Consider the following 24,540-nt stretch of genomic DNA (forward strand, 5'->3'; position numbering starts at 1 on the left):
TTCCTTTGCATCTTCTTGTTCGGAAACATTCCGCACTTCCCTGGTAATGTAATTCCTCACATTCTTTTCAATAAAATTTAACTCGCGGTGACCCCCGGCAGCCGCAACAAATGATTGGTAAGTTTTGTTTGGTCTGATACCAGCCTCCTCGTTGTTCTCTATTGTACGACGAATGGACATGTTTAGTTCTCTATGCTGTTTGAGCATCTCTGCTTTACTTGGACAGTAAGAGTGTGAATGATCCAGCACAACCTTTGAAATGATCCAAGCACCAACATCCTTCAATGTGTGTATATAAATTCTTGCAGGACAGTTTAAACCGGCTGTCGGATTCATCTTCTCAATCAGAGATATTTTAGATTTCTATTTTCCCTCTCTGCTACATGTAATCAATTGATTTTTAATCTCGTTTCCCTTCCTATTTGTGCTCTGAACTCTTGTAGAAAAACTTGCAGCCTTAGCGTAGTTCCTGTAAAATTTTCCAGCATCTTCAAGGGTGGTAAAGTTCATTCCAACCTTCGAAACAAACTGGTCATCAACAACAGAGAGAGGCTGCAGAATACACCATGTCAAAAACTATAAATACACCAAATCATTGCTAATATAATACACCCGAACGGCACCAACTCAACTAAAATGACAATAAAAGCCATAAGCTGTAAATACACAGGCTGCAGAATACACCATGACGAAAACTAAAAACACACCGAATCATGTCTCATATAATACACCCGAACAACAACAACTCAGCTAAAATAACAGAAAAAGCCATAAACTGTAAATACACCCACACTCCCGAAAAAATACACCCAAAAAAGTTTTGATCTACACCCGAGCGTCTGCTATAAATTCATGATAATCAATCAAAACTAATACATTACATTCAATCCACAGATTTATGTTGACGCGTTAGTCTCACAGTCAATGTTCACGAATTATTCAGCTACACAATGCTATACAAATTACTGCAACAAAATTCAGAGTAATTGTATGTAAATCAAACCTCAAGAACTTCGTCAGATTCAAATTCATAATCCACTTCGCCCTGATTCAGCTGAGAATCTGAGGTTGAATCTTCTATTATCTTCAAAACGAATTCAAACTTTGATTTCAGTAAACAAAAAATCGATACAAAACGAAGCTGGAGTTAGAAAGAGAGAAGAATGAGAAGAAGAAGAAGAACGAGAAGAAGAACGAATAAGGAAACAAATCTATAAATAAAGATAGAAGAACAAGAAGAAGAAGAACGAGAAGAAGAACGAAAAGGAAACAAATCTAGAAATAAGGAGAACGAAGAAGGAAACAAATCTTTTAAATTTGGTAGTTATATATACGCGGGATCTTTATATAGCACGTGTATTGGACGTAGAACTTGCAGCGCGTTTTGGGGGGGTTTATTAGTTAATGAATTTGTAAAGCATACAAGCCCTAATGGCTTGTATGCAGAGTTTTTCTAATAATTTTATATTGAAAATATTTTTGCAAGGAGAAAAATTCGATAAAGAATTAATATTAAAACTAAATTTTTAAGGAAAAGACGTATTATATATGATATTTTTTTTATTATAAATAAAAAAATAATTTTTGCTTTTGTAATATTATAATTATATTTTTAATAAATACATATTAAAATATAATATATAATATTTATCATTAAATTGAATTCTATTTTACGAGTATTTAGTCATTAATTATTAGATTAAAGAATATTATACATAAAAAAAGATAATATTCCTACTAATTATTAAATCGAGGAGAGAGAAGTTTTAAAAAGAGAGAGAAAGTATATATAATAAAAGTTTTTTTTTGGTATTATATATAATAAAAGATTTTTAGTATTATTCAATGTTGTTGTTGTCATATAAATGTGAGATCATCATTAGCACAGCCTGCTAGGTGTTATGAATCAACAAATAAATAATGAGAAAGTATGAGGAGCCAATGAAACATTTATACAATGTGTACAATAGAGGTTTATGGAGTATTAGAGATATAATCATTAGTGTTACATTTTTCCATCAGTTGAAACTTTTGGGATGAGTGATATCATGATATGGTATTAAAGCGCTAGATTTGAAAGGTCAAGAGTTCGATCATTGGTGAACTCAAAAATTAAACTAATTTTTCGAGAAGATGTTTATTATCCCTTATACTCGGATGGTTATTCTAAATAGTATAGGAAATGTTCATTTCATAACTCAATAGCCATTGTACACATTGTACAAATAGTCCATTATCTCCCTAATAGAATCCATAAATAATATGACGTGATTTAAACACAATATATACGGACAACAAGACAAAATAGTGAAAATACAAATATATTTGGTAATACTGATTGAAATAAAGAAAAATAAAAAATATTATATCAGTGTACATTATTACATCAAAAATACTAATGTTTTTGTCTTAAGTAACCATATACATGCAATTGTCTATTCAAAGACTCTGCCAGGATTTTAGTCAAAATTTCTTTATATGGGCATATAAATGGACTAGATGACTAAAAGAAAAAAATGCCGGAAACCTTCCTTGAAAAAATATTTAATACGTTATAAAGATAATAAATAAATTAATATATTTTGAATTTTCTTATAATTTTATTAAAAAGTATTATTTAATTTAAAGGTTAAGTACAATTTTAATTCCTAGCATAGAGGCCAAAAATTTATTTTATTCTGATATTTTTTTAACTATAAAATGGTCTTTAAGATTTTAGTTTATTTAAAAATCGTCTTTCAAACGAAAATATCCTTCTTTCATCTTTCTTAAAATGCAGAAACAGAAACAGAATGCAAAAATACAGAACCAGTGAAACAACAACAACAATGAAACAACAATAACTAGAAGAATAACACCAACAACAATGGATAACGAAATCAAAGCAACAACAAAAACAAAACCAGGAACAAAAGCAAAAACAAAAAATTTAAAGGAAAAAAGGCTGCAGCAAGCCAGCAATGATGGAAAAAGAGAGGCTACGACGATGAAATGCGAATCGCAAAAAGAGAAGAGATGCGGTAGTGGTGGTGGATCGCGTGGTGGCGACGCCGCAAATTGCAATATAACGAGAACGGCGAAGAAGCAGCAATGACAGCAGCGACATGCTCTCCATCACAAGTGACGGTGTGATGGCCACCTCTTCCACCCCACCCCCGACTTCACCCCACTTCGTTCCTTTCTTTTTTTTATTTTATAATTTTTTTAGTTAGGAGTAAAATGGTAATAAAAATAAAAAATTTGGTGAAAATGACGCTTTTAAAATAAATTGAAATCTTTGCGATTATTTTGTAGTCAATAAAAGGTCGGGGACGAAATAAATTTACAGCCTCTACGTTAGGGACCAAAATCGTACTTAACCCTTAATTTAACTAGCGTACAAGTTATTTTTTTAAATTTAAATTATTTATGTAAAATATAATAAATAACAAATTAAATTTTTTTAATTAATAAAAAATACAAAGTACTCCTTATCTAGTAAAATAGAGTAGTCTATGGTCACGATTTTTTAAATAGGGTGATCATAGATAAGTTATGGTCACGGTTTATCGTGACTATAGATAAGACTATGGTCACGATTTTAAGGAGGGGTGACCATAAAAGCTATGGTCAGGATGAAAACCGTGACCATAGATAAAGCTATGGCCACGGTTTTAATGAGGGGTGACCATAGAGTCAATGGTCACGGTTTTTACGGTAAAAACCGTGACTATAGATAAGACTATGGTCACGATTTTAAGAAGAGGTGACTATAGAGACTATGATCACAGTGAAAAAACGTGGCCTAAGGTATTAGAATTTGAAAATTGAAACCGTGACCATAGATAAAAAAAATCGTGAATATAAATCTATGGCCACGACAGAATAGGTCACGGTAAAAAATCGTGACCATAGGTCCAAAACTGTGACCATAAATCTATAGTCACTTTTTTTACTAGCTACCATAAACTTTTTTTTGTAGTGAGTACTCGTTATCTAATAAAATATATTTAAAAAAGAATTATTTAAACACTTAAATTTTTTAAAGTAAAATATATTATTATTTTTAATATTTGTGATTTTTTAAAAGATATTCGTAGAGTTTAATTCATTTAATTTTGTTCTTAATTTTTTAATTTGTCTCAAAAATATCCATAAACATTAATTTATCAAAAATATTAATAACAAAATTAAAAACATTTAAGATAGTTTTGACCCAAATTCAAAAGCATTAAAGACAAAATTAAATTTATCAAAAATATTAAAAATAAAATTAAATAAGGTTAAACATTATAGATATTTTAAAAAAAATGGTAAAACATACAAAAAATATAGTTTAATTTATTTATAGTCCATAGTAGGGTTTGAGTAACTCATCCTGAATATAAGCACGTCCACCGCTACACACACACTCACACACGCACTATTCTTCATAGTTTCATACTACTCTTTCTCTCTCTACCACAATGATGCCTCCTGAAATTATTGATCTTACAGAAGGAGAAGCATCTCCTCCACCACCATCAAGATTTTCAGATGGACCAACAATTCTTAACTTTGCTGTGGTCGATCCGGTCCTGTCCGATTTTCAGAACCATGCTACTACTACTAGTGTGTGGCCATCTTCAATGCATATCTATGATCCTTCTGCTAATCCTTCTCATTATCATCATTATCAGGGTTCTAATAATAATAGTAGCAGCTTCTTCTTCCAACCCTACATGCATGCTCATCATCATCATCATCATCATCAACCCGATTGCCTCACTGCTAATTGGACTCTCAGAGACCATGAGTTTGTCTTTCTTTCTTTCTTATTATTTTTTTCTTCACACATTTTAAGCGGTATATATTATTGAATTTTATTGTTGTCATCATATCACACCAGCTATTATATATATTATATATAAAGTGAAAATTCACGTGCAATTAATTTTATGTGAAATTATTAACTTGAGAATCGTTAAATAATTTGATTAAATTATTATTTAACGACTTTTAAATTTTAATTTCATATGAAATTAACTGCATATGAGTTTACATACACTTATATATAATTAATTTATATATTGAATATTATTTTTGTTTTAAAATTTAATAGACTTATTATATTATAAAATAATTTTACAGTGCTAGAGTATCTAATTACGTCATTTAAAAATGATACATGTATATAAAAAATTAATTATGATATATAGAATCTAATTTTGATGCATTAATAGTGTAAAGCGTTTTATACAGTCCTACAATCACATTATTTATGTCATTAATGTGCAAATGTAGTTATTTTTATTGATGTAATATTATATAATTTAATACAAATATAAAATTATTTTATAGTAATAGTACATTAAAATTAAATTTTTATATATATGCACAAGTATATATAGTTTTACATATTTTTGATATATTTATCATTAATTTTGTATATACATATATTAATGATATTATATGATAGTTAACTATTAAATATATAAATTGCTTAAATGTTTTTATTTTAATTATTGTTGTATTAAATAGATAATAGAGAATCGGAAACTTTGCCAGAATTTTTGCGGCCTATTGCCCTATTCTCAGAAAGATGTGTTATGGTATTGACTACTATTAAATTAATTATTAAATGAGCCATGTCACTTTTCTCTCAAAGATTTTGACTTGAGAAAAAGTGTTCATACTTGCTGGCGGTTGTTTGGCTTATATTATTAGTTTCCACTTTAAGATTTGGTTTATTTTCTGGATACACAAATTGAATTTCAAATACATTGATCAAGTTATATCAAATTTTCTATAATAATTATAGTGACGGATTAATTATTATTATATTTACATTGTCCAAAGCTGTTAAAATTAAAGATAAATCATTAAAAACATATTTAAATTATTTTGACGTTGATAATAATACTCTTGAATTTTATTATTGACACAAATATTTTTAAATAATTTTAAAATAGGAATTATTTTGATAAAGATATTTAAAACATTTTTTTAAAAATATTTTTTATCAATTAAAATTTAATACATATAATCAATTAAACTATATTATTTTTGTCAAAATTAGATCAGACAAACTAATTTGGCCAAAAAATCCGTAAATCAAACCTTAAACCGATCTAAATTAATATTCTTTTTTATAGAAAATGACTAAAATATTCTTATTAAATTCTAACTCTATAATTAATATTGTTTTTTAATTTTAAAAATATTAAATTCTAATAGAAATATTGTAATTATTTTTTATAAAAAAATATTAATTTAAGCCGGTTCAAAGTATAGTTTATTGATTTTTTGGCCAAATTAATTTATCTAATATAATTTTAATAAAAATAACATAGTTTAATAAATTATATATACTAAATTTTAATTACTTAAAAATATTTAAAAAAATATTTTAAGTGTCTTTATTTAAATAACTCCTTTTTAAAATATGCTAAAAATATTTAGCCATGATCACAAACCTATTCTATTAACCAAAAATTGTGATGTGGCTCACTTGGCAATGTCATTACTTATCATATAAGAAGTTTTATTCATTATGTCGCTTATTTTCGTTAATGTAAAACATTTTAGTTTACAGTTGTATATTTTTTACATTTTTAAATAATATAAGAACTTTTTTTTTTTCGATAACAAAATTTAAAAGTATTTTTGTGAGTATGTAATAAAATAATTCTGAGTGTATTTTTTTATGTTGTACCCTAAAAGTAATTTTTGTTTCCTTCATCATTTTGCTATAAGACATTAATTGTTATTGTATATACATGGATGTTTTAATTTGAGCATAGGTTATTTCTGATGGGACTAAGCAATTATGGAAGAGGACGTTGGAGTAAAATAGCTAGACACTATCTTCATAACAAGACACCACAACAAGTTCAGAGCTATGCTAATAGATTCTTTAGCCACCAATCACCATCACCACCACCATCATCAACAACACAACACTTCTACAACTTTAGAATAAGAAACCCATCCTCATCATCAACATACCCTTCTTCCGGAGATGAACCAATTAAGAAAACGCTCATGCTTTTTCCCGAGAAGAAAGAGCATAATGAAATGTTTGCTACTAGAGAAACCGCCGCTACTACTACTACCAATACCGCCGCTAATAACTATGAATATGGATTCTTGTTTGGAATAATCCCAACAACAACTACTATTGGTGCAAGCTCTTCTTCTTTCATGAGTGGTAGTGGAAACTATTATGAAGAAATTGATTTGGAGTTGCGTTTGGGTAGTAGTTGAATTATTGCCACCAGCAGTGAGATATCATATTAGATTATTATTTTGTTTCATGCATGAATAGACAAATTAAATAATTAATATTAATATCTCATCACTTATTTATTTATTTCTTTGGTTATGTTAATCGGTAAATTTCTGGCATGAATATGTTAAGATGTTTATGGTGATTATATAAATATTATTAAAAATTAAATTATATTTTAGTATTTTTTTAAATAATTAATAATAAGAAATTACTTTAATTTTAATAATATTTTTTAAAATATTATAACTACTTTAATTACCATAGTATAATCACGCTATACCCAGGTTTGGTAGGCGTTACTGATTTTTGCAAATGTGTGTCTTCCTGAATTTCATCTAACAAAAACTGAGAAATAATAAATCAATAATATGTTTGTCCTCGAACTTCTATGTCCTAGTCCTACTACTATTGTCTATTGCTCATATATTTATATTAATTAGTAGAGAGAGTGTGCATATTACTTATAAATCATCTATTTTTGATATATTATTTAAGATAACAAAAATTTAAGTTAGTGGTCGATTATATTTAATTTTAAGATTAAAGTTAATTAAGAATGTGTGTATATATGTATATATATTAACAGGATTTGTTATCTCACTCATAAAAAAACCAGTTAACTAAACTAATCACTTGTACATTGTAAAAAGAAGAAAATCACTAATAGTTAAGAGTAGAATCTTTTTTATTAGAATCAATTTTTATTCAGTGTTTTGTGTTGTTTAAGATGCATGCTGTGTTGATGGAATGAAATATTGTGATGCATAACTAATTGTGTTTGTCTCGTGTCCTGAGGGATTCTCATGTAATAATGCATGTTCAAGTGAATTATTAATGTCAGGTGTCACTGCTTGAGTGTTAGTGGGTGCTGGTGTAGGTTCAGTAAAAGTGAATGTAGGGATAGTACAACTTCATATGTGAAAGGATCATATATGAGTGGATGTTAACTGTTGCTAGATGCAGGATGAGAAATAGATGAATTAGAACAAGTATTTGAGTTTTGATTAGAAAAGGAAAAATGATTTTCATATAATATTACATTTCTAGACACAAATATTTCTCTTGAAGCCATATCCATCAAAATAAAGCATTTGATTCCTTCTTTAAAATCAAGAAAAACGCATCTCCTAGCTCGTGGATCTAACTTAGTTCTACCTGAGCTGATTGTGCTAACAAAAATCAAACAATCAAAAATTTTAAAGTCAATAATGATTGAAAGTGAGTGATGCAGCACATTTTTTTTTGGTGACTGAAATAAATTAAATAAAGAAAAACAAAACAAACAAAACAAGGAACTGCTTAAATAGAGGGACAGTCCCGTTTAAGACTATTCTTAAACTCTTCCCAAGGTGAAAGAAGCTCCACATGCGAAAGTTGTAACTTCATCGCCATCTTTGCCATAGTATCTGCCACTGTGTTTGCATCTCTCATAATCAAACGAAAGTCAACACGCCAATTCCAATGCATGATATCTCTTATTTTGAGCACCAATGGATCAATAAACCCAAAACCATCTTGAGTAACAAGATTAAATGCTTCCACACAATCTGTCTCACAAATAACATCTTGTTGACCCACATCCCAAGCTAAGAGATATCCTCTCCAAATAGCAAACAATTCTCCTTGAAGAATACTATTACTCTCAATCATTCCCAAACACCCCCTTTGCCAACTCCCATTACAATCTCTAATAACACAAGCAAAACCAACACTATCACCCGAACCAAAATAACTAGCATCACAATTAATCTTAAAAGTACCAATGGATGGAGATTCCAAAAACCATTTAGAGTAGAGGGAAGGGATATACGTTGTAATTCAAAAATATTCCTAAACTCCTTTTCTGAAGTTAATGCCAGACAAATCACTTTTTCCGGAGGCCAAGTTTCATGGGGATTAAATATGTCATTATTCCTTGCTCGCCATATCCACCAAAGTTCCGAAAAGAACTTGAACGGATGCTCTTTGCTATGATACAAGAACCAGTTCTTCAAATCCAAAGGATGACAAGAAATATCCAACCTATGCCAGACAAGTTGAGCTTTTGGACAATCCCGAATACAATGTAAAACCGATTCCTGGCTAGAAAGACATCTTGGACACCTATCCGATGACGACATCCATCTTCTAAAGCGAAAACTTGCAGTAGGAAGAGCCTCTTTAAGACACAACCAAGCCAAAAACTTATGCTTTTCCGGAACAAGCTGACGCCAAAGCCAAAGCCAATTCTCCCGCTCCTCCCAACCAAACAGTTGCTTACACAACCACAAGTAACCATTGCGTGAGTTATAGACTTTGGCAGCAGACCCACTCCAATACCAACCCACTTCCGGACCTGCTTGTTCATCTGGATTGTAAGAGAGAATATTACCTTTCAGATTTTGAGATAAAGGAGAATAAAGAGTATCCAAATGCCACCTACCAACCGACCAAATATCCTGTATCCGGAGATTCGAATCAGAAATGTGAACATAATCCATCTCATTAGATAACCGTCCTTCTTTCCTCCAGCTAGAAAACCAAAAATTCTGGTTCAAATCTCCAATACACCAAGCAAACCCATCCTTCAACACTTCCCAAGCCTTGCGAAGACACCTCCAAATGGGAGAGTCCTTGTTCTTAGGATAACTAAAACAGTCATATAGAGATGATCGGTACTTGGCATCCAACAATTGGACCCATAGCTTGTTTGGCTGCTGGAAAAAAGTCCAAACTAGCTTCCCAAAAAGAGCAATATTTACACAATAAGGATCTCTAATCCCCAAACCTCCATATTTTTTTGGAGTAACTAGTACCTTCCAACTAACAAGATTCAATCTTCTTCCATCAACTTGTCCTTTCCAAAAAAAATTCCTCATCATAGACTCCAATTTACTAATGATTCTTTTGGGAAAAATAGAGACCTGCATCTGGTACGTGGGAATAGCGGCGGCAACAGAATTAACCAAGCAGAGTCTACCAGCCCGATTGAGTAAACTCCATTTCCAGCTTGCTAGCCTACTCCGAACCTTATCCAGGACACCATTGAAAGCTGAACGAGTCACCCTAGAATGGCTAAGGGTAACCCCAAGATACTTGCTCAGGTCTTGGACAAATCTGATAGAGGATACCCCAGTGAAAACCTCTTTCCTTGTTGCAGAGACATTCTTAGAGCAAAGCACTTTAGACTTTTCCACATTAATCTTCATCCCAGATGCTTTGCAAAAAGTCTCTAAAACCAACATCACATTTTGCACTTGTCTCTTTGTAGCTTTACAGAATAGAAGCAAGTCATCCGCAAACATTAAGTGGGATATTCTTGGTCCCCCTCTAGAAATAGCAACTGGCTCCCACAAGCCCAAATCAACCTGATGACTAATATAGCATGCCAATCGCTCCATACACAACACAAAAAGATAGGGTGACATAGGGTCTCCTTGTCTAAGACCTCGACTAGGAGTAAAGCCATTCAGACGACTCTCATTCCAAAGAATAGATAAAGAAGAAGCAGTGACACAATTCATAATCAAATTAAGTGTAGGAATAGGAAAACCAAAGCTCTTAAGGGTATGAGCTAAAAACCTCCAGTCAACTCTGTCATAAGCCTTCTCCAGATCAATCTTAAAGGCCAGTGTGCCTTTCTTTGATTTAGTCTTTTTCATAAAGTGGAGGACTTCTTGAGTGATGCAGCACATAATAGCACATAATAGGGTGACAGATAATTTAAAAATTTTGATGAAATTTGGTTTATGATGTGCACAGCATGTGCCACTGCAAGATTCCAGAAATATTTTGGCACATTTGAATGAAATAGAAGTGCCCGTGTCACTCCTAGAATCGGTTACTCTATTTAGCTAATACTCGACCCGAAATCAGCTTTGTTTTTGGCAAATTAGGTCAGTTTCTTGAAGCACCAACTGATGTACATTTCAAGGCAGCAATCCGAATTCTCAAATACATCAAAGGAGCCCCAGCTAATGGTCTATTCTTCTCTGCAAGCGCAGGCATCACAGTCATAGGATTCTCAGATTCAGATTGGGCAAGCACTAGAAGATCCACTACTGCCTATTGTTTCTATGTTGAAAGCTCCATTGTATCGTGAAAAAGTAAAAAACAGACAACTGTAGCTGCCTCTTCCGCAAAAGTTGAGTATCGAGCATTTGCATCAGCTACTAGAGAAGCCATATGGATAAAGAAGATCTTGTTAGATTTACAACTAGAACTAAAGCAACCAGTTAGCATTTATTGCGATAGCCAGACAGCAATTCACATAGCCTCTAATCCAGTATTTCATGAAAGAACAAAGCATATTGAGATCGATTGTCACATAGTAAGCGACAAGGTGCTAAAAAAAGTCATTCATCTTTTGTCAATTTTCACTAGTGAATAAGTTGTGAACTTATTGATCAAACCTCTTAATCCAGGAACCTTCTATGCTCTTATTGGCAAGTTAGGCCTGAAAAAATATTTTCACTCTTAACTTAAGAAAATGTGTTACCTGACTCATAAGAAAACCAGTTAACCAAATTAATCACTTGCACATTGTAAAAAGAAGAAAATCACTAATAATTAGGAGTAGAATTTTTTTTGTTAGAATCAATTTTTATTAGTAATTAATAGTTAATTAAAAACTAACTAATATAGCACCTATCTATATATCTATATAAGAAAAATAACTCTAATAATATAATTAAATTTTTTCATTCAATACATCTAAATTTCTTATTTTCACTCTCCTCATTTTTTAGAACATTTCACACGCTCTTACTACAAATACCGCACCATTTATCAGTATTATTGAACTCAATTGTAAGGTGTCTTTCGAAATGATCCCATCCTATATCGAAGAAGCCAAAAAACTTGCCTAAATGCTATTGAATGCATGTCTCCTTACATCTCACTCCATTGATTATATTCCATATAATATTAATAAAAAAATATTATTCATACACTAAAATTATCTATTAGAATTAGTTATTAATGTATTTATATATATATATAGTTTAATTTATTTTTAATGTGTATTTATATTTTAATATATATTTTATATTAATGACTAATTTTTATAATTAATTTTAATGTATATGTAACATAGTTAAATATTAATTGAGTGGCTACTACAAATTAAAACTTCTATTTAATTATCGGTGAAATCGAATCCCATCCCAACTCGCCCGACCCAAATCTCCTTTCTGATCTTCTCTCTCACAGCAGAGACGTCGCACGAGCAAGCTTGCTTCCATGGCTGCCACTACCTGACCTCGGTATCACCTTGAAACGACGCCGTACCGAAGCACAATCATGAGAAAGGGACACACAAGCTGGCACTGCACGTGACTTCACCATAACCACCACCATGTCCTCCACCAACGTCGTTGTTCTAGACAACGGCGGCGGCCTCATCAAAGCCGGCTTCGGCGTTGAACACGACCCCGCCGTCATTCTCCCTAACTGCCTCTACCGCTCCCCCTCCTCCAAAAAATGGCTTCACCCACACCCTCTTCACACCACAACTACTTCCACCGATTCCACTGCCGCCGAGCTGGACTTCACCTCCGCCGCCGTCCGGCGCCCATTGGACCGGGGATACCTAATAAACTCCGATCTCCAACGAGAAATCTGGTCGCACCTCTTCTCGTCAATCCTGCGCATAAACCCAACGCAGTCCTCTCTTCTCGTCACCGAACCCTTGTTCACTCTTCCCTCCATTCAGCGCTCACTGGACGAGCTCGTCTTCGAAGATTTCAATTTTAGGGCACTGTACGTGGCAGATTCCCCCTCGCTGGTGCACCTGTACGAAGCAAGTCGCAGGCCCGACGGGCTTGTATCTCGGGCCCAGTGCAGCCTAGTTGTTGATTGCGGATTCTCTTTCACGCATGCTTCGCCTGTGTTTCAGAATTTCACGCTGAATTATGGTGTTAAGAGAATCGATTTGGGTGGGAAGGCGCTTACTAATTACCTGAAGGAGCTTGTTTCGTTTCGGTCTGTTAATGTGATGGAGGAGACCTTCCTCATTGATGATGTCAAAGAGAAGCTCTGTTTCGTCTCCCTTGATGTGCCGCGCGATCTCCGCCTTGCCAGGTACCCGAAATGCTTACTTTTCTTTAGCATTTAGCATGCATTAGTGCAAAGGGGTGTGTGTTTGGAATCAACTTGTTGAATCTTCATGACATTGTATTCATATTTTTCTAAATCAACTGCTGGTAGAGGTAGCCACAACTTCCTGTGCTTGACTAGTTAATTGCTGGTAATGGGGTCTGGATACTAATAGTATGGTGAAAAAAAAAATAGATATTTGAATTCAATCTGTGGTTTGTAATGAGTATGAAAATAGATTGAATCACTGTGTTGCGTTGAATCCATCAAGAATTGATTGAATGGGGAATTTTAGGTTATTCATTTTGGGTTGAAATCCTTGAATACTTGATTTGCAAATCATACTCAGATGAGTCTGGTTTGATATTGGGTTGTTTGAAGGAACTGAATCCGTGAGGTGTTTCTCTATGATATTATTTAGTTTCAAGTAAAAAGGTAAATCAGTTTTAGGATGGATTCAATTTAGTTACCACTTACCAAATAGGTGGTAAGGTTTACTATTCATAACAATCCTTTTGCCTAGATGCGTTTATGTGGTGTATTTTTCTTTTTTCTTTGTCTTCACTTTTTTTTTTCTAAATAGGGAAAGTGGAAAAGAAAATCTCTTCAGGTGCACATATGTGCTTCCCGATGGTATCACATACACCAAGGGTTTTGTTAAGCATCCAGAGCGAATACACAACTATCTTGCCTTGAAGGATGGCACTTGTGGCTTTCCTCCTCTTCCAGAGGAAACAAAGGGGAATATGAACCGCCCAGAAATTGCTGAGATGCCTCAAGACCGAAACAGAATTGATCTATCGAAAAATGTATTTGTAGGCGCGTTTCTTTTAGTATGAGATGTTGATGGCAGTTGTTTGATTTTCCTGCTTTCATTTTATTATTTGTAGGAATTTGACTTGACAAATGAACGGTTTCTTGTCCCTGAGATGATCTTCCAACCTGCCAATTTGGGTTTGTATTCATATACAACACTCTTTGTTTGAATATTGAGTTTATCAAGTTAATCTAAATGGGGATAGTCCGGTTCCTAGAAATATAATTTAGATACCAATGGCAAAAACAAAGAATGATATTAGTCTACTTGGCTCTTTGCTGCTTATTATCATCCTGTGTTCTCTGAAATACTAATAAAAACAGTTTTGCAGGTATGAATGAAGCTGGGCTAGCAGAATGTATTGTTCGAGCTGTCAATTCGTGCCATCCACATCTCCACCCTGTACTCTATGAAAGGTTTCTAATTCAAACCATTTACTCTGATGGTTCTGTTTATGGCTATTTACACCTTGATTCTCTGTTTCATCTTGCAATCTATCTATGCGATTTTCCTTTTGGCAGCATAATTTTAACCGGTGGAAGCACGCTGTTTCCTCAGTTTTCTGAGAGATTGTAAGTTCTTTGTCTTATCCACTATACCTTGTTCCATGATAACATAATTTTTGTGCACTTTGCTTCCCTGTGTTTAAATTATCGACAATCGACAATGTAGAGAGAAGGAGCTCCGACCACTAGTTCCCGATGACTATCATGTGAAGATAACTACTCAAGAAGAGTAAATCCCGTTCCCTAAGTAGTTTTGTTTCATTCATGTTGGGAGAAGTGAAGTTTCCATAAACTAACTCGTTTTTGTGTTGTAGTCCTATACTAGGTGTTTGGCGTGGAGGATCTCTGTTGGCGTCAAGTCCAGATTTTGAAGCAATGTGTGTAACTAAGTCTGAGTATGAGGAGCTTGGTTCTGTTAGATGTCGCAAGAGATTCTTTCATTAACTTCTGCATGCCATAAACTCTATTGCTCCGAGCTTGTACTAACCCATATTTTCACTATTTATTAGAGTTCAATCTACTAGATGGATTGTGAGGTGTATGTATCTTTTATTGCAAAACTTGCACTTAACATGCAGCATGCTTAGGTAGTTAGTTAGGTATGTACAGCTTTTAAGTTTATAACCACTTGGAAAGGAATCAGTAATAGCTTTGAGATTCCAAAGCTATTTTTTTGGGGGTAAGAAGATTCCAAATTTTGGTGCATTGCAAATTCGGCAAATCCACAGTGGACTAGACATTTTTGTCATCGAATTGGGCCTTGATCGTACCTCAGTTAATTGAGACTAATTTCTTATTTTTATATAGACCAAAATTGAAAAAGGACTAAAAGTCGTAACAAACTACAGATTTTTTAAGGTTATTTTTCTTTAGATTAATTTTCCAAAAAATAGATTAAAAATAATTCTAAAAAACTAAACTTTTTAAGTTAATCGTTTTTTGTTTAATCTAAGTGCTATTTTTTTAAAAAAATTTGGCTGAATACTTTTTGTTTTTTGTAAGAATTTGACTAAATACTATTTACCCCAAAAACTAAACCAAATACTATTGAAGTGTTAGTTTTTCATTTTCTTTTGGTAGAGAATTGTCAATTTTTCTTCCAATTGAAATTTACCCATTATATGTTATGGGCCGAAGAAAGGCCCAAATAAAATCTGACCTAAGATTAGTAGATTACATTTAGCGTAAAGTATGTCGGAGAGATGTTTAATAACATGACCCGTCCAAAAATTAACAACTCCTCACATGATAGTTCGCTTGTCTAGTTACATGCTCCCTATCCATAAAAAAGGAAAAAAAAAGTTACATATTTTTTTCCCCCTCAAGTTAAAAGTGAGACAATCTAAAACTTTTAGTTTTTAGGTGAGGATGGAGAAACTATATCATTTGAATTATAATTTTTTGGTAAAAAAAAAAGTTAGGTTAATCTAATAGTTAGCTCAGTCCGCTTAAATAAATGTCGGGGTTCGAATCTAAAAGAAAAAAAAACTTAAATGACTAATTTACATAGTTCTAAAAACCAAATTAGATCAGTCGATTCAATTAAATTAACCGAAAACCAGTCACTAGGCCGGTTTGGTTAGTCCCCTAAATCGTTTGGCTAAAAATTGGTCAAAAAACCGTTCAAATCGGTAGTTAACCGTCGGTTTTTTACAAAGTTTTCGGTTTAAAACACTCCCGGTTCAAACGACATCGTTTTAAATTTAAAAAAAAAAATTATAAAAGAACCCTAAATCCCCAACGCCCCCAACCGCATTCCTCTCCTCTCCTCTCTCTCTCCTCTCTGAAACTGAACTGCAAATTTTAAATTGAAAGCACAAAGAACCCTATCCCTCCAGAACTCCTTGCCACCGCAGCCACCGCGCCCCACAGCCCCTAGAGCCTCGCAACCACGCTTCATTGTCATCGCCAAACTCGTCTCCGCTGGGTAGAGGCATCGCGTGCGGAAGCTTCGTCGCCGTCGCAGGAGCTGTGTCGCCATTGTAGGAAGCTCTGTCGCCGTCCTAGGAAGCTGTGTCGCCATCGTAGGAAGCTCCCTCACTTCGTGTGAAAGCTCTGTGGCCGTCATCGTCTCCTCTGTTCGAGTGTGCGCGCTCTCTCTGTGTTCGCCGGTGTCGTTGTCGCCGTCACTCCCTCTCCTCCTCGCCACTGGTAAGCACTGTGACTTGGATTTTGATAATACTGTGTTCGTCGGTGTCGCCACCTCCTCCTCGTCTCCTCTGTGTTTGCTGGTTTTACTGTTAATAATTGAGTTGCTGATTTAGGGTTTGTCATTCTGAGTTATTAATTTTGTTAATTCGTGTTTATTTTATTTATTAGAATAATTTTGGAATAATTTATTAATTTTTTGGATTAAGTCTTGAGTTGTTGTTAATTATGATTTGTGATGAAGAGTTTCTTTATTTAGTTAAAATTTTTTTTATTAATTTATTTATTTTGATTTTAGAAAGTATAAAACTCACCATCTCAGTTCTATTGATAAAAAATTATAGGATGAATTTATATATTTAAAATTATATATAAATTTTTTAATATTTAATTAAACTGGTTGATGTTCAGTCGAACCAGTAAATCGATAATCTTATTGTTTTATTAATCGGTCCGGTTCTCAGAATCTTGCTAATTTATAATTTATAAATTTTGCAAAGTTGAGGGGTTGATTTATATATTTTAAAAGTTGAGGGGCTATAAATTTGCAAAGCAAAAAAAGATAAGTATATAAAGTATGAATTGCTCTTCCCTCAAAACCCTCTTTCCTGTTGCCTCTTCTTAGCCGCCATTCCCTTCTGTTTAACGAAGAGGTAGCAGCTGCAGCAGCACTTCTATACTCTCTCCAAACGACAACAACGAACTCCGTTTTGTTTGGATCGCGTTTTGCGTTTTAATGGGAAGGGTTAGTGGAACCGAGAAGCAAGAGTTTACTGAGATGGAGGACACTGAATTCACTGATTCTCAGCTAATTTGTCATGTTAGAGATGCACTTTTAGCAGTCACTTTGGTACGTATAGCAAAATATCATTCTAGAATCTTTTTTTTTTTAGATTTTTATTATTTTTCTAATAATTAAACTGGTGGATTTTACTCACTCTTAGGGTGACAGAGAGAATTATGATGAGCTTGTTGGTTATTTGCACCGGAAAGAGAGTCTTAATCCCGATCAGATTGCTCTACTTGAGGTGAGTTCTTAAATTAGAGCACGTGAAAATTGTGACATTAATTAGTACATAGTGCTGATATTTGATACGATGTTGGTTACAGACAACTTTGAAGGCACTCTCTGGAACAGTCTCATGCATAGATTCTGTTCATCACGAATCTCTTCTTTCTGCAGTAAGTGCTTTTTCACATTGGACTTGTTGCTTGTGTTTATGTTTATTTTGTGCTTGAAGTGTTGAACTTGTTAATGTTGGAAGGAAATGGACCATTTATAAAGATATAGTTGTTCTCACTGAAGTTGTTTTTTCCAGGTTTATAGAATGAGCCTGTGGAATTATGGAACTTCTATTATGGATGCACTGGTTGAGCTGATTGTATCCTTGGTACGTGTTTCTTTTCTGTTTTTTCCCCCCTTTTTATCTTTGTTATTAGGAGCCATTTGCAGAGTTTTCAATGTTATATAAAGCTTCGTTGACCTTTCTTTTCTTTTTTACCCTATTTGAAGGCTGCTTCCAATGGGAAATATATCGATTGGTCTTTGGAGATGCTTGTGAATAACTTCACTCCACCTTATCACCTCATGGATAGTCTGAAGCAGGAGAGTGGAATTGAAAAGAAGAATAAAGTTCTGTCTCGTGTGCATGCTGCTTTTGAAGCCATAGCTGTTTTGGTGCCTCTTGCCCCTTTGCGACTCTCTCCAATAGTTGTCCAGAGGATGCCCTTAACCTACAGTAAGGGACCGGTGAGTTCAATCTTCACTTCCATTGGAAGTGCTTAAGTAACCGCTTTATGCTAGTTGTTGCTCAATTTTGTGAATTTGTTGTTGTATGTGATGGACTGTCAACTTGGTTGACTGCAATGAACATCTATCTAAGCATCATTTCCCCACCTTGTTGTATCCCAAATTTATTCATGTTTACAATGTGGAGGCATTATTTATTCTTGCACTCTGAACTATCCCCGGTTGCTCCAGTAATCATTTACATGCTTTTGTTGTAAGCATTTTGATGCCAAAACAATATGAGGAAACCAATATGTTAATTTGTGGAGCATTTCTAATTTTCAGATTTCTTTTACGTAGCTTTTCGACATATGTAAGAACTAATTCGACAATTGCAGTATTTTGTCAAAGTTTAATTTACTTCTTTTGATACTTGTAGGAGATTCTCATGTACGTGGAGAACATGTTAAAGTTGGAAAGTGGTGCAATTGGAGAAATTGTTGGTGTTACGATGCTGCCTGCTATTGTAGATAGGTTGATAGAGCTTGATGTATGTTGGTTAAGCCGCCCTTTAAGTTTTGGTTCAAAGAAAAGTGATGGCAGTTGACCATTAAATTAATCCCTTCTGATCTATTTCAGGTCGAAATTGGATGGGATGGCCTCTTGCAGGAAGATGCCAAAGGCATATTTGAAATGGAATTAGAGGATGCCGAATTCGCAGATGCGGATGGGGATGATAATCTGGTATGGTCCAATATTTTTAATTTAGGGTTCATCTTGATGTCTCCTTTTTTTTAATGGCATTTTGAAAATTAAGATCATGCTCCTCTTAATTGGTCAGATAAAAAAATGAAATTAAAATTTCAGCAGGGGAATCTCTTATTCTGTTTAACATGCCTTGTCTGTGATATAGTGTGTTTTTGTGTTATCTAGTGAAGTTTTGTTAATTTATGTTCCATCTCTTATGCTTTGTGAAATGAAAAGTTTGAACGAGGTTGTTATTATTGCTTAATAGTTCCATAGTCATCCATTGATGCTAGTTCATGCTGCTGAAATGGTGCTTGCTAGAGTAATCTGGAGCTGTGAAAGAGTTTCCTTTTTGCAAATTCACGGTCTGAAGTTTGATGTTTCATCACCTGCCTCTTTTTATTGGTTTTATATGCATGTCATGGAACACGAACAATGATCTGCCTGTCAATTTAATTGGCTACATATTCTTTTGATTAGTTCAATCATTGCACTATTAGATGACCTGAAACACAATCACCCACCAAATCTTGTCCTCTTCAATACATCTGTTAGCAATTTCTTAGCAAGAGATGTAAGATGGATGTTGATGGGAAACAGGAAGATTGAAGTTTATCTGAAATGCAAGTTGTGGTCAATCTGACATAGGTTGATGTTTTGACGGTGATTTTGTCAGAGCATGCCTGTATGTATGTTTATAAGGCTGTGGAAGTAGCCATTAGCCCTATCAAACTATGAAGGGCCTTATTCTGGTGTTTGCCTGTTTCAGGCTACCATGCCAAGCTGATTATATTCAGGCTTGGCTTAATCAGGCTGTGAGTGAGGTTAGGTGGCTTTGTGAAGTGGCAAAACTTCATATGGTGAACTCAGGTACTTTAACTCTCTGCATATCATATACCAAGTTGGGATTGAGTTGTCCATGATGAGTAATTTTTAAACCATACTAGATATGTCCTATACATATCTCAATTGCAATGTTTTGAGCTGTCAATATGGAAGACCGGAGCTTGTTTTGATCATCATGATATTTTGTAGATTTTTGAGATACGAGTAAACATGTTCTGCTTTCGTTTTCTTTGTGAATCTATACCAGTGTCTTTTTTTCTCCCGTATTTGGGAGCGGGGACATAAATAGTCTGTAACTGGATGTATTGTTGCGTAGAATGGGTTCAAACTACTGAACTTCTACTACACCCAATATTCAAAGTATAACACGAGCTTAAAGCACAAAGGGGTGTATTACTACTATCTTTAGGCAAGAGGCACCAATACTGTCTGCTTGCTTAAGAAAGGTGTTGATATTGTTTAAAGAAAAATAGAGCCTCGTAAATATTGGCAGTTGTATTCATTTGCCATACAATTTGACTATTTATGCTCGTCCATTTATATTTAAGGGGTAAATTAGTAGTTTGCAATGGGGAACAATGACAATGGGCAGTGTATGTGAGTCATGTTAACAGTTGCATGACGTGGTATAGACTAATTGTTGCTGGAAATATCAGTGTTGTGATAGAAAATGCAAGGGAAAATCAAATTGAATAAAAGAAAAAATCCATCTTTTGGTATGTAATTATCTTGGCAAAAGGCCAAAAATGAGTAGGACCAGAAAGCAAAACAGCAAGGACTTGGAAGCAAACCTGGCATAATTTTTTCTGCCAAATCTAACGACAAAAGTGAATGTAGATACATTATGGTAAAACTAACTGAGAATATGTTGAAATGTGTACATAATAGAACTTGGAATTCAGAAAGTGATTAGAATGATTGTTTATATAGGAAAGAGACCAAGAATGCCGCTCAGCCTTAGAGTTAACTCTTCTGCCATAAACTACGTTGACATGACGTATTGCTGGATTCCCAAGAAGGGAGTCATTGTGCAGTAAACTTGTAGTGGACAGGTGTATACAATTCGCAATCACATTTCCATATACAATTTAGAAGAGTTATAATATGATAGTAATTAGAGTTTGGCCGGTTCATCATTTTTCCTTTAGCAGAGATCATTTGAGCTCTCCCTTTATAGTACTTTTAAAGTTCATTAAGCTAAGATCATGGATGAAACTCCTTTCCTGTCATGGCAAAGCCTTGCTCATGCATCAGATTGGATCTTTGTTCTGCAGTCAGCTTACTGTTAATTTTTCAGCCAACTTCTATGTGAATTAGTTGCAAGGTTTTGAAAGATGAATGTAAGTAGGTTCTATTAGGCTATTGGCTCATCTATGAGCAATATATTTCCAACTTTTATTCATTATGTAATTCTTCCAATTTACTACGTATGTTAGTTGCCAGTCTATATATCATCTTATTAACAGAAATATGTGTTCTAGATTTTGTCTTCACTTGTGTGTTTCACAATATCACCTATCTTATGTGCTATCTCATGGTTGTTTTTTTATTTTATTACAGCCTGCTGCAGAATATTTAAATAGGAAAAGTTTGGAGGGAAACACAATTGCTGAGAAATTAGATAGCTTGATTGAGCTGACCTTTTTGCATCTTGAGTCCTGTCAAAGCAGTGGCCGTTTGTCTGAGGTATTTTTCAGACATTGCATATATTTGCTTTGAACACTTTGTACTATATACTTAACTTCTATATGTTCATTAAATTCTTAATTAGGTATTTGATGTTCTAGTGAGATCATTTCAAAGGACTATTTTGAATGCCTACAAGTCAAAATTCACCCAGGTACTCTCTCTCTCTCTCTCTCTCTCTCTCTCTCTCTCTCTCTCTCTCTCTCTCTCTCTCAAGTTGGTACTGCTTTGTGAAATACATTATCAATGCCTTTATTTTGTTGCAGTTTGTGGTGTTCTATGCATGTGCACTTGATCCTGAAGATTGTGGGGAGAAGTTCGCCATGGTTCTTACAGAGATGTTTCTTAGCAATGTTAATCCCTCCAATACTAGGTAAAATTGATTTTACGTTGTGGATGGAACTTGAAGATTAAAAATTCAGGTGGCTGTCAGCACCAATTGATGAACTCTTAAATATTTTGCCCCCATTCATTGTGAAGTGTCGTAATTGATGTTAGTGTGGTCATATGTATTTTTTTAATTTTTGATTGATATTTTTTTTAACTGTAAATGATTTAATGCTTGTCAAATGGGGCCCCTTAGCAGCTTATTATAGAATTTAATTATTTAATTGAACTTAAATGATTTAATGTGCTCCTATTTAATGGGAATTATTTGTTTTTTTTTAACGTCATTTTTGTGGAAGATGTAATGTGGTGCATATGATGCTGAGCATTGTATAGACTTCACTTATGACATTACTAGTTGTTTTCATTTATCGCAGGATGAGTGCTGTTGCTTATCTTGCTAGTTATTTGTCCCGTGCAAAGTTTGTTTCACCGGCATTGGTTGCTAGCATCTTACAAAGGTTTGGGAACATTTAGTTTCCTTGCATGGCCTAATTACTTTTTCTGTCTTATCATATAAAATAGGAAATGGTACTAACTGATATGATTATCTTCCCATGAGGTTTCAGATTGGTAGATTGGTGTCTTAACTATTGCAAGTCACATGATTCTGTTATGAACCCGCGAGCACATCAAGTTTTTTATTCTGGTTGTCAGGTATGTCGATTAGCATTTGACATTCTATTCTTGCATATGGTGAGGGAAGGGCTATAAACCTGATGACTTGTCATTAATTGGACAAGTAATGCAACAGGAATGATGTTATAACATTCTAAAGTTTCTCTTAAAACACAGAAATAATTAATCTCTAGAAATATTTATAAGAAAATTCTTAATTTAGTAATTAAGAGGATGCTTGGCAGAAGTTGATAGGAAGATAAATCATTTTTCAATGCCATTGTTTGAAAGCTTCCAGTTATTGCATTCTTTGATATGTGCTTTTGAGCCCTTAATCCTCTTCTGTTTCATTGGTTGTTTATTGTAAGCAATTGGTTTGGTTTGGTAACCTTACAAATTATTTTAACCTGGTTAGAAAACTTAAGTATTTCTATGAACTGCAAAATCATTCCATGTTTATTATTTTTATTTTCAAGTTTTTTGGTAGATTATTTGGATTTTAGTGTTCATAAGCTTGTTTTTGTGAGCAGGCTCTCATGTATTTGCTGTGTTTTCGAATGAGATCTCTGATGGATGCTCCAAGACTCAAAGTGCAACTTCTAAATATGCCCATGGAGCCAATCTTGCAACATAAATTGAATCCTTTGAAGGTAATGAACTTCTTAAAAGCTATCGGTTCATAGAGAGCATAAAATGCTAAGATTATATGGATATTGATATAGTCGCCGAAGACTGGACTGATTTTGGTTAACTATTCTTATTTGCTCCAACCTTGATTATTCTATCTAAAATATATAATTAAGCTTACATTTCTCCAACAGGTTTGTCTACCTACTGTAGTAGTGGAATTCCTAAGACAAGCAAAGGCTGCTAAGCTCTTCATGACATCGGAATCATTTGCCTTCGATGATATGCTCGAATCTAATCTTTCGAGGGCATTTGGCGGGATAGATAGACTCGACATGTTCTTTCCTTTTGATCCTTGTTTACTGAAGAAAAGTGAAAGGTTTGTAAGCTATATGAAGGGAAAAATCGTTAGATTTGTCCAAACTTTTTTCTTAGTTTAGTTGTTGGTGTTGCTTCCTCCTTCCACTCTAAATTTCATTGCTGTCTACAGTTACATAAGGCCACATTTTGCACGCTGGTCAAAGATCAAATGTGATGATGCCGACAATGGCGAATTCAGTGAAAGTGGCAGCGATGCATCTGATGACAAATTTGTCGACATGAATGAGAATGATATGATTGAAGATGACATGACAGTGAGTGTACAACCAGGTTTGGATTTCAACCCTGACTTGAATAGAATGTCAATCACGCCCAAGAACAAGTCTTTGTTGCATTTTCAACAGCAAAATGCAAGAATGCCCGCAAGAATCAGACCATCCACTAGTCCAGAGTCTTTGTAATGATATTCTTGTGTCGAAAAACATGTCAATTTTGCATATGTTTTGGTGTGGTAGGATTAGGAAGTCTATGTTGGTGTTCTTTATAGTGAAGAAAACAGGGGGGAGCATTGTGCAGTGTTTTGGGGTATTTTGCCCCCATATTCGGGCAATTGTAGGTGTAGTTTTTAGCTTTTTATGTTCATTTTGTGCTGCCTATTGAAAAAAATGAGTAGAGGAGCCAACATTTTTAAGATTCCCTTCCTCGTCACTATCTTGTAATTGTAATGTTTTAAAAATAACTACTTGAAAGTAATATTTATCTACTGCAAAACATATGTGCCTTT

General features: G+C 33.9%; 3 protein-coding genes across 3 annotated transcripts; all 3 read left to right on the top strand.

The window, feature by feature from the left end:
• Positions 1–4,370: 4,370 nt before the first annotated feature.
• LOC127747745 (uncharacterized) lies at positions 4,371–7,233 on the top strand. The gene is made up of 2 exons (XM_052262351.1): positions 4,371–4,774; positions 6,762–7,233. Exons 1-2 carry the CDS (start codon positions 4,446–4,448, stop codon positions 7,222–7,224), a joined length of 792 nt encoding a protein of 263 aa, XP_052118311.1. The 5' UTR covers positions 4,371–4,445; the 3' UTR covers positions 7,225–7,233.
• Positions 7,234–12,401: 5,168 nt separating this feature from the next.
• LOC107475730 (actin-related protein 6) lies at positions 12,402–15,333 on the top strand. Its single transcript, XM_016095376.3, has 7 exons — positions 12,402–13,309; positions 13,908–14,133; positions 14,215–14,278; positions 14,473–14,557; positions 14,663–14,713; positions 14,814–14,876; positions 14,962–15,333. Exons 1-7 carry the CDS (start codon positions 12,585–12,587, stop codon positions 15,089–15,091), a joined length of 1,344 nt encoding a protein of 447 aa, XP_015950862.1. The 5' UTR covers positions 12,402–12,584; the 3' UTR covers positions 15,092–15,333.
• A 2,054-nt stretch (positions 15,334–17,387) lies between these two features.
• LOC107475667 (uncharacterized) lies at positions 17,388–24,531 on the top strand. The gene is made up of 15 exons (XM_016095330.3): positions 17,388–17,645; positions 17,740–17,823; positions 17,906–17,977; positions 18,115–18,186; positions 18,309–18,545; positions 18,964–19,074; positions 19,164–19,268; positions 21,678–21,803; positions 21,889–21,957; positions 22,070–22,176; positions 22,568–22,651; positions 22,760–22,847; positions 23,339–23,458; positions 23,630–23,814; positions 23,926–24,531. Exons 1-15 carry the CDS (start codon positions 17,532–17,534, stop codon positions 24,215–24,217), a joined length of 1,866 nt encoding a protein of 621 aa, XP_015950816.1. The 5' UTR covers positions 17,388–17,531; the 3' UTR covers positions 24,218–24,531.
• The last annotated feature ends 9 nt before the right edge of the window (positions 24,532–24,540 follow it).

Source organism: Arachis duranensis, chromosome 1, assembly GCF_000817695.3.
Source record: "Arachis duranensis cultivar V14167 chromosome 1, aradu.V14167.gnm2.J7QH, whole genome shotgun sequence".
Lineage (NCBI taxonomy): Eukaryota > Viridiplantae > Streptophyta > Magnoliopsida > Fabales > Fabaceae > Arachis > Arachis duranensis.

Bases quoted from the DNA above. Each gene is read 5' to 3' on its own strand.
- LOC127747745 (XM_052262351.1), top strand. From the start codon at position 4,446: ATGATGCCTCCTGAAATTATTGATCTTACAGAAGGAGAAGCATCTCCT. The intron at 4,775-6,761 runs GTTTGTCTTTCT...ATTTGAGCATAG, and splicing joins TGGACTCTCAGAGACCATGA to GTTATTTCTGATGGGACTAA.
- LOC107475667 (XM_016095330.3), top strand. From the start codon at position 17,532: ATGGGAAGGGTTAGTGGAACCGAGAAGCAAGAGTTTACTGAGATGGAG. The intron at 19,075-19,163 runs GTATGTTGGTTA...GATCTATTTCAG, and splicing joins ATAGGTTGATAGAGCTTGAT to GTCGAAATTGGATGGGATGG. The intron at 19,269-21,677 runs GTATGGTCCAAT...ATTTTATTACAG, and splicing joins CGGATGGGGATGATAATCTG to CCTGCTGCAGAATATTTAAA.
- LOC107475730 (XM_016095376.3), top strand. From the start codon at position 12,585: ATGTCCTCCACCAACGTCGTTGTTCTAGACAACGGCGGCGGCCTCATC. The intron at 14,279-14,472 runs GTTTGTATTCAT...ACAGTTTTGCAG, and splicing joins CTTCCAACCTGCCAATTTGG to GTATGAATGAAGCTGGGCTA. The intron at 14,714-14,813 runs GTAAGTTCTTTG...TCGACAATGTAG, and splicing joins CCTCAGTTTTCTGAGAGATT to AGAGAAGGAGCTCCGACCAC.